At 32.7% G+C, this 10,696-nt stretch overlaps 1 protein-coding gene across 1 annotated transcript in view; it reads left to right on the plus strand.

The window, feature by feature from the left end:
• Nucleotides 1–7,601, plus strand: part of GFI1 (growth factor independent 1 transcriptional repressor) — a 32,359-nt gene extending 24,758 nt beyond the window's left edge. Inside the window, exons 6-7 of the mRNA XM_053694000.1 lie at nucleotides 1,167–1,332; nucleotides 6,672–7,601. Coding sequence (XP_053549975.1) covers nucleotides 1,167–1,332; nucleotides 6,672–6,850 — 345 coding nt within the window. The 3' untranslated portion in view covers nucleotides 6,851–7,601. The remainder of the gene's footprint in view (nucleotides 1–1,166; nucleotides 1,333–6,671) is intronic.
• Nucleotides 7,602–10,696: the final 3,095 nt, after the last annotated feature.

Consider the following 10,696-nt stretch of genomic DNA (forward strand, 5'->3'; position numbering starts at 1 on the left):
ACTTTTAACCTCTGTGATTATCTTGTATCTAAGCCTCTGCAAACTGCCCCTTTTTTCAGTTCTTTTGACAGACTTGCAGTCTAGCCAATCAGTGCCTGCTCCCAGATAACTTCTCGTACACGAGCACAGTGTTATCTATATGAAATACGTGAACTAACACCCTCTAGTGGTGAAAAACTGTTAAAATGCAATCTAAAAGAGGTGGGCTTCAAGGTCTAAGAAATTAGCATATGAACCTCCTAGGTTAAGCTTTCAACTAAGAATACCAAGAGAACAAAGCAAAATTGGTGCTAAAAGTAAATTGGAAAATTGTTTAAAATTACATGCTCTATCTGAATCATGAAAGTTTATTTTGGCCTAGACTGTCCCTTTAAAGGGGCACTAAACCCAAAATATTTATTTCATGATTCTAGTAGAGAATACAATTTTAAATATCATTCTAATTTACTTCTATTATCTAATTTGCATCATTCTATAGATTTCCTTTGTTGAAGAAATAGCAATGCACATGGGTGAGCCAATCACACGAGGCATCTAAGTGCAGCCACCAATCAGCAGCTACTTGAGCCTATCTAGATATGATTTTCAACAAAGGATATCAAGAGAATGAAGCAAATTAGATAATATAAGTAAATTAGAAAGTTGTTTAAAATGACATGCTCTTTCTAATTCATGAAAGAAAAAAAATGGGGTTTCATGTCCCTTTGATTCTCCAATTTGCCCCCTTGTTCTGTATATGAAAATTAAGGATTTTCCAGTGGTGAAAACTGGAGGAGCACATGGTCGTCTTCACAAGCCTAACTTTGCCATATATCTCTCGCTAATATTTATTGGAGCAAAACATTTGTTAAAATGACAGTGGAAAACCCTGTTATCTCCAGATGCCAAAATAGCTCCTCCAAACTAGGAAGGTGGTGGTTGGAGTTTGGACATTGAAAACTAATTGCAGCAAACAAGGTGTTAATCAGTTCTAATATACCATAAACTCTGTTAATAAGCTGTATTGGAAGATCACATGGGAAATGTTGTAATTACAAGGTCATTTTAACTATTCTTTTAACAAATACATTTGATATTGGTGTTTATCTCTTTAACAATTGAAGCCATAAAAACAATTCATAATTATAATTAAAATTTGTTCAACGTTATATTTTCCTTCCTTTCAGGAAAGAAGTTTTGATTGTAAAATTTGCGGTAAAAGTTTTAAAAGATCATCCACCCTTTCCACGCACCTTCTCATTCATTCGGATACCAGGCCGTACCCCTGTCAGTACTGTGGCAAGAGATTCCATCAGAAGTCAGATATGAAGAAACATACGTTTATACACACAGGTTAGTATTCTGCTATGCCTAAGTGCAAGGACATAAATAGTTAACATCCTGTTTAAAGGGACATATAACCCAAATATTTTCTTTCATGATTCAGATAGAGAATGCAATTTATTTATTTCTATGATCAAATTTGATTTGTTCTTGTGTATCTTTTGTTGAAGAAGCAGCAAAGCACTACTTAGAGATCTAGCTGAATACATCAGCTAGCTGAGCCACTGACAAGAGGCATATATGTGCAGCCACCAATCAGCAGCTAGCTCCCAGTAGTGCTATGGTGCTTCTAAGTCTACCTAGGTATTCTTTTCCATACCAAGAGAACAAAGCAAATTAGATAATAGAAGTAAACTGGAAATGTGTTTAAAATTGCATGCTCTGTCTGAATCATACAAGAACAAAATGTGGGTTTCATTTCCCTTTAATTATTCATTTAACAGGAAATGGATGTTTGTACATAACTCAGCACTGGGAATTAATTTCTCACTGGCTTATAAAGAAATTGCTGCTACCCTATTGGTGGGCAGTGACATGCCCCAGAATCATACAAAACTAAAAGTTGTTTTCAGGGCTGGAATTTCACCTTTTATAAAAAAAAAAACAACAACAAAAAACTACAACAAACAAACAAAATCCCCCCAAAATATTTGAAAATAACTTTTTAACGCAAGAAAGAAAAACATTGCCCGGGTTAAGATTGTTGTTAATATTTTTATCCAGTAGCTTACAAATCTGGGAAGTTGTTTTTAATTGAAGTAAAAAAAATTATAATTTGTTCAAAGTTTACAATGAACCTCTTTAGGACTCTAAGCTTGCTGTTATGCAGCTGTTAAAGGGACAGTATACACCAATTTTCGTTTAACTGCATGTAATAGACACTACTATAAAGAATAAGATGCGAAGATACTGATCTAAAAATCCAGTATAAAACTGTTTAAAAACTTACTTAGAAGCTCTCAGTTTAGCTCTGTTTTAAAGGTTACTGGACCACCCACAGCAAGTGGGAAACAACGTTCCGATGTGAACAAATTGAAATCCTGCGATCATGCACACGATCGCGAGATTTCAATGATGGGATTGGGTCAGGGGGGCGTCCCTGTGACGCTAGGGCACGCCCTCCAGACCGCGATCACATCATGGAAGTGGAGTTGGCTTTAGGACAGTCAACGGTTATGACGTTCTATTCCGTCAGAACGGCACTAAAGCCCAGTGTAATTTTGACGGAATAGAACGGCATAACGGCGTTAAAAGGTTAAAAAAAACAAAAAAAACTGTATGGGCTATATAATTGGATCATCTACAAAACATTTATGAAAGGAAAAATCTAGTGTATAATGTCCCTTTAATGGTCTCATGTTTTTTGTCTTCTTCTGCTCGGCGTAAAGGTTAAAAATGCTCTTCACAACTGGTATTACCAAAAATAAAATGTATTTTAAACATTTAAGCACACACATTTGAGTGGCATTAAAGTACAAAAAAATCTATATGTTTTAACATTTTATTATTGCAATAGGTATTAAAAACAGTCAGCTTAAGAGCTGCAATGCACGACTGGGAGCTAGCTGAGCATATTATGTGAGCCAATGACAATAGACATATAGATATTTGATAAAAGAAGTGAATTGGAAAGTTTTTTAAAATTGTATGCTCTATCTGAATCACAAAATCCCTGCTTTTTACACATATAAGCAATAATTAATATCTTAACTTTTATTTTATATAATATTAATATTTTTTATTTTAATATATTGCTGCAAATAACAGATTTTACTTACAGTATTATTACTCCTGTATTGAAAAGAGGGCTTTGAAAAATACATTATATTTTTTAAGATGGTGGGATGGATAGTTTATTTGTTTACTAAATTGGGCGTGTGTGTGACCATAAACTGAGGAGGGGGTTAAAGTGATTGTGGCTGCACATGCTAGATGCACACTCCCTTGCAAGTCCCAGGACTGGCATCTTGATTGGCTGCTTAAAAGCCCTTTACAGTGGGACATGGCAACAGAGGAAATATTTAGGTAAAATATCCTTTTTACATAGAGATGTTCAGGTGATATTTTCTAGGCAGTTTTGCTGCATCACTTTCAAGTGATTTAACATTTGGGTATCATGTTTAAATAGTGCTGTTTCATAAGCATGAATAAAAACTTATTGCGTTTAATGTCTCTTTTAAAAATTCCCCTGGTTTTTGTTGTTGTTGGTGTTGTACAAATGTCATAACCCCAGTTCATCATCTAAATATTATACTCCGCGCGCAAACAATAGTTGCAGAGAGAAGCTTGATTTTATTTGCAGCATCTGTTAATAAATGAATCCTAGCAGCCTAATCAGTGTTGCTTTAATAGGATCTACTCTGTGTTTGTTCAGAAGGGTTTTTTCTAAATGATGCTTTGCAGTGTATTGTGTACATCTGACCTTGATTTCACTGAAAATGACAGGTGAAAGAGGCAGACAGCTGCAGGGAACTACCCACTGTATCATCTGGCTGCATATACAAAAAGACTTGTGTTCTATTCATTGCTGATAATAAACAGTGCAGCAAAGTAGTGTGTTAACAGCTTCTCTGGCAAGAAACAGGTTAAATGCCTGAGGTCCAGGCTAAATATTAGCTCTGCTGATTGTCTGTTGAGCATCTGAATAGACAAATTCTGAATCAGAGTGTTTCAGAAAGACAAAAAAATAGAATAGTTCTGACCTGCTCAGGTTACGTTAGACAGAAGTTAAACATAATCTGGTCTAATACATTGATATTCCAGTCATCTGTATGTTGCTGTAGCTTAATAAAATCAGAATAATTCAATCTAATTGATATATACTTGAATTGTTTTTTGAAATATTTTTATTCCATTTTAAAGGTGACAATGATTTTTATGACAAATATTATTTATTATTTTATTGTGTTTAGGTTGCAGAGAAAAAAAATATTACATTCTTATAATGAATTTGTTAGCTGTTATCTTGAGTAATATTACATTATCTATTATTTTACTGGCCAATCCCTTTTTGTTTAAAGGGGCATAACGTTTTAATAAATAAATGCTCTAATTTGTTAAAGAATTTCATTATTAACGCATTTCTCATTATTTATAATGTGTTTGACTTCGGCAAATGGGGTTACACAAACAGTAATTGTCAAATACAAGGCACACTCCTGTATGCAGCTTTTGATTTGCTCAGAGAATTCAGAATAAATGTACCTTTCCTTTAAAGGGACACTGAACCCAAATTTGTTTCTTTCATGATTCAGATAGAGCATGAAATTTTAAGCAACTTTCTAATTTATTCCTATTATCAATATTTCTTCGTTCTCTTGCTATCTTTATTTTAAAAGCAGGAATGTAAATCTTAGCAGCCAGCCCATTTTAGGTTCAGCACCATGGATAGTGCTTGCTTATTGGAGGCTTACATTTACCAACCAATAAGCAAGCATAACCCAGGTTCTCAACCAAAAATGGGCCGGCTCCTATGCATCACATTCCTGCTTTTTAAATAAAGATAGCAAGAGAACAAAGAAAAATTGATAATAGGAGTAAATTAGAAAGTTGCTTAAAATTGCATGCTCTATCCGAATCACGAAAGAAAGAAATGTGGGTTTAGTGTCCCTTTAACAAAGCTTTTAACTTCTTTTGAATTAGAATTTAATAATACTATGTTCTAGGAAATGAGTGTATTATACTTTCATGTCACTTTAATTTAAAAAGTAACTTAAGTGAGTAATACTTATAATAGAAAGAGTAACTCTAGTGATTCTTTCCTCCTGAAAATAATATGCTGATGTATTTTTTAAAGTTTTCTTTGTTGTTAAGATATTAAATAATTATGTGTTAACATGTTTCCTATGACTTATACCAGACGCAGAATATTACATTTATGGGACATTGCAACATTAGGTATATTTTTAAATATGAAATAACTGTTTTTGTTCACTAAAATCAAAATTGTGCTCAAAAACATGCCCATTCAAATGGGTGAGCCTGCTGGAAGAGCCGACTTGTTTAACTTTTCGCTCTATAAACAAAGGGCAATAATTAGGTACTGCATTTTTCATTGTGGATCATTGTTTTAATAAGCAAAAACAGCTATTTCAATTGCAAAAATAAATATTTAAATATTGTATATGTACTACAGCCTCTCGTGGGAATCTGAAAGGTTATATGGTTCAGAGAAATATTACAGAAAACCAGTAAAAAATGAATGTGCATTTTGTTTGCTTTATTAAACATTTTACGTTAATTTGATGGTAAATTGAATATCCCTTTAATAAGTAATGCCCAATCAGTTTTTAAATTCCAGTGGTAACTGGATGCATGTTTCTATGCATATATTTAAATGCATTCTTTCAAACACAGACATATTTATGCTGAAGTATAGCATACATTACCAACATCTCCCTTTTTAAAAAAAAATTCAACAAATGTTCCTGTTCTGATTTTTTTGTATTCTGCTGTATGCTACACAGTGATTGTTTGATGAGTAGAGAGCTCATTAATATATCCACAGTAAAATTGACCAATAAATATTACTAAAGAGATATTTAATGGGTATATCCCTGGACTTCAAAACAATGATTGCATGCACCTGTATCAGTTTTATTAAATAAATTTGGCATTTCCAAATGTATTTCATGTGCACCATAGACTTTATTATTTATTAATTTACTGTCTAATGTGCCTTTAAAGGAACACTAAAGTCAAAGTTAATCTTTTATGAGTCAGACAGAGCACGTAGTTTTAAGAGACTTTCCAATTTACTTATATTATCAAATTTTGCACATTCTTTTTATATACACACTTTCTGAGGCCTCAACTCCTACTGAGCATGTGCAGAAGTTCACAGGGTATACGTATACTAGTCTGTGATTGGCTGGGGGCTGTCACATGATATAGGGGGCCGACAAATGGGGAAGAAATACATTTGTCAGAAAAAGGAATCTACTGCTTATTTGCAATTCAGAGTAGGTGCTATTACATTGTCATTTCATTATGATCTTGTTAATTATGCAATTATACTGTATTTAGTGGTCCTTTAAGACAGAGCACTCCATTTTAAACAACTTTTCAATTCACTTCCATTACCAAAATCTTTTTATATACACACTTTCTGATGCACCAGCTCCTACTGAGCATGCGCAAGAATTCACAGTGCATGCCTATATGCATTTTGTGATTGGCTGATGGCTGTCACATGATGCAGAGTGAAGAAAAATGGAATCAATTTTGAAATTTGACAGAAAAAAAATCTAATGCTCATTTGAATTTCATTGTCTTTGTATGATGCATCTGTTTGTTATGCAATTCCGCTGTATTTATTGGTGCTTTAACATTTATTTTTGTCTGTTTAGGTGAGAAGCCACACAAATGCCAAGTGTGTGGGAAAGCTTTTAGCCAGAGCTCCAACCTAATCACCCACAGTCGTAAACACACTGGATTTAAGCCTTTTGGCTGTGACCTTTGTGGCAAAGGCTTTCAGAGGAAGGTGGATTTAAGGAGACATCGTGAGACACAGCATGGACTCAAATGATGACACATGCTACCAGGAAATCAGTGTCTGTACCAGATGAGAACACTAGCTGAACTCCACTATGACAATCTGTAGCGTTGACTCATTTTGCCACTAAAGAGGGTTTTGTAGATGAAATAACCTCAGTCTGGAGTTTACTCACCATTCCTGTCACCTTTTGAACTTGTGAATCTTCGGTGGCCAATCTCTGCCAGATGTCCTAGGGCATAGTACCCAAAAAGGAGGGCAGAAAACAATGAAACAGAGACTATATCCAGACTTTAAACAGTATTTGAATGTCTTACAAAAACTGCCCTTTAATTATATACAAACAAATTTTTTTAGAAAATCCTTATGTTAAGACACGGACTGAGAAAATGTATTTTGTTGTGTGTTTATTTTTCTAGATTAAACAGTTATTTATTTCATATAGACAGATGTGAAAGTATAAATTAAACTTTTATAATTCAGATAGAGAATGCAATTAAAAAAATAATCCAATTGACTTAAATGATCAAATCTATTTTGTTTTCTTGTTCTCATTTGTTAAATGTAGTTCATTTTCATGAACCATACTGAGGTAGGCTCATGAACGAGCAAGTGACTTGAGCACATGTACACTTGTTAGCCTACCTGAGTATGCTCTCATGTAAATGAACTAAGATTTAACAAAGATTAACAAAAGAGAAAAAGTAAAGGGTTTAAGAATTCAATTGAAACGTTTTCTAAAATGTTATGCTCTATCTAAATCATAAAGTTGAATTTTTATGAATCCTTTTGACCTTGCATCTATGGGTTCACCCAGGAAACCAAACTTTCCTATTTTTTGTTTTGCAGTTTTTTTTAATGTGAGCTTATTTCTATGTCACCAACTTGTTTTCTGTGGTCTTTGACTAATAATGAAAGGGATCTATTAATCTTCAGATGGGAAGGAAGTTGTGTGTGAGTAGATGCATCTACATGTCAGTAACCAAAATCTGTTCCTTAAGTGACGGTCAGTTGCATATTATGTCTACATCTGATAAATCAAAATACGAACGACCAACATATGCACTTGTGGATAACGAAACAGTGTTAATCATGATATGTACACACCAATATGAAGAGTGATTATTTAAAACAAAGCTCAAATAACAAGACAAATATATAACAAATTGTATCTACCCACTACCCCAACCCAAGATTAAGATTTTAGACACTGAAATTGTATTATAACTCTGAAATATGTCAAAACAAATTTATTCAAAATATGAATATACAAGAGATTAAAGAAAAAATGATTAGGAAAGGAAGAGATTGCATATCCTTATATTGATACTTACAAGTATTAATCTTTTATCACCCATTCATGTGAAGTCTGTTAATAAAATTGTTCATGTTCCTAAATGCAGAACATTTGAACTTTTAATTGTGAGACATATTGTGTACCTGAAACATCTATCAAAGAAAGACAAACCCTGTTTCTGAATATTAGCTGTAATTACCTACAGTCTAGAAAAAAGAAAAAAAAAGAAAGCTTGAAATATATTTATTATTCTGTATTTAACCTTGGTACAACAATGACATAATCATTTATTTAAAGGGACATGAAAATCTATAATTATACATAAAATATTTAACTATGCTTTGTAATACATTTTTCCTTGACAATCTAGATAAAAAATTGGCACACTATTTCTTTTCAATCATCAGTACTTTTTGGGCTGTGTGTAAAGCCTTTGAGAATCACAAATGTGGAATTTTAATAATTGAACAGTGGATTGATCCAATTTGATGTATTACTTAGTTGTACAACCAAATCACATATTAGGTGATTGAAAAGCATCTGATTTGATTAGGCATCTACAAAGATTTAGAAAATATCCCAGAATCCACAGCTCTGTGTTCATTTTTATTTGGTATTTAACATTTTCAGTGTTTGTTAATTTACAGAGAACTTTAATAATTGCAGATCTTACTGAAATATAGGCACAAAACAAATTAAACTTTATGCACTAAAGAACTCTCAATGGTAAATAAATCCTTACCCCTTTTTCCATGTAGGAGAAATGTTAAAAACATAGAAAGATTGATAGAATTGAATAAGTGAACGAAAATCTAATATTTGTTGGTGCCATGGATTTAAGTACAGAGATGACATTAAATTATTAGCTGCTTCTTTAAAGTGAATGTAAACTTTAATAAATTAAAGCCCAGTATCAAATAATACTTTTAAAAACAGGGGCACTTTAATTCATTAAAGTTTACAAAGACTATTATTTTTTAAAACACTTACCTTTGTATTATGGTAAAAATAATTCAGATCCTCCGTCCACAGCTACTGCATTCATTAGCATATGGATGCCGAATCTGGCTTCCTCCAATCGTTGCGTTGCCCCACAAGCTGGACGCCATAGGGGGTACACAACGATTGGAGGAAGCCGGATTAGTCATCGATCTGCTAAAGAAAACAGGAGATGCGGGCAGAGGATCAGTGTTATGTTTACCATATTGCAAAGTTAAGTATTTTAAAAAAATAATTGTCTTTGTAAACTTTAATAAATTAAATTGTCCCTTTGTTTAAAAGTATTATTTCATACTGGCCTTTAATTCTTTAAAGTTTACATTCACTTTAAGGTTCTTTATTCTAAAAAAAAGACATCAAAGCAGCTGTTTTTGTGTTGAAATGTTCACCTCAGTACCATAGATTTGTAAGAATAATATTATGTGACTAAAGTACCCCAGAGTGTCTTCCTGTGTACTGAGCAACTTCCATCTAGTGCACCTGTTTTAGTAAACAACCACAGATTTCACAGGTATGCGCTTTTATGTTAGAAACCAAAGTTCAGAATAGATACACTTAACTCTGAATGTAATTACTTTAAAGGGATATGAAAAACCAAACATTTTCTTTTGTGATTCAGACAAAGTACACAATTACAAAAAAAAAAAGTTTCCAGTTTGGTTCTATTATCAAATTTGCTTTGTTCCTATGGTATTCTTTGTTGAAGAGAAACCTAGGTAGGTGCATGGAGAATTACATGAGCATACGCCCCTGCTTTTTAACAAAAGATACCAAGAGAACAATTTTCTTTTATAATAGTTGTTTAAAATCCAATTTATACCTGAATCATAATAATAATAATTTAAAAAAATGAGTTTCATGCCCCTTTAAAGCAAGCTTCCAGATAAAGAAACAAAAAAGGTTTAACGGTTGTAACATATTGTATCTCTGTTAGTATGATTGTTTTTTTAATAATAATAAACAAAAACAGCATTTATGCTACATCTAACGCTCTCAGTATAATACAAATTGGGTAGCAAGTGTCCCTTTAATGAATAGACTCAGTAAAATAACATAAGAAATTCTTTTTCCCCCCATCAGGAACGAAGAAAGACCCTTGTATTCCAAACTCATTTGATATTAAGCTTATACGTAAGGTATTTATTTTGTTCCCGGTTTTGCCTTAAATAAAAAAAATGTCTGCCACAGGTAGGCAGGCTGATCTTATTTGTAAAGTATGTATGTAAATATCTTTAAGGGGAAGTTTATGGAGTGTTTAATAATGCCTATTTATTGGGATATAATATGTTTTAAATTAATAAAACTTTTTCTTCAAAGAATGGTTTTGTCTTTAAAACTCAAATGAACAACAAAACAAAGTTTGGAAAACTGAAAATTCACACACAGAGAAAACAAAAAAAATAAATAAACCACCAACAGTATTAAGAGGACATAATTAATAAAAAATATAAATGGACAAAATATTTTTTTTTTTATATAGTCCACTAAAAAGTCAAATTATTTTACTTGTCCCCTGCAAATTTCATACTCATTGGGGATTTGTGGGCTAATGGAAATGTTAATATTTGCTGAAGGAACTCAAG

The sequence above is a fragment of the Bombina bombina genome, chromosome 10 (assembly GCF_027579735.1).
Source record: "Bombina bombina isolate aBomBom1 chromosome 10, aBomBom1.pri, whole genome shotgun sequence".
NCBI lineage: Eukaryota > Metazoa > Chordata > Amphibia > Anura > Bombinatoridae > Bombina > Bombina bombina.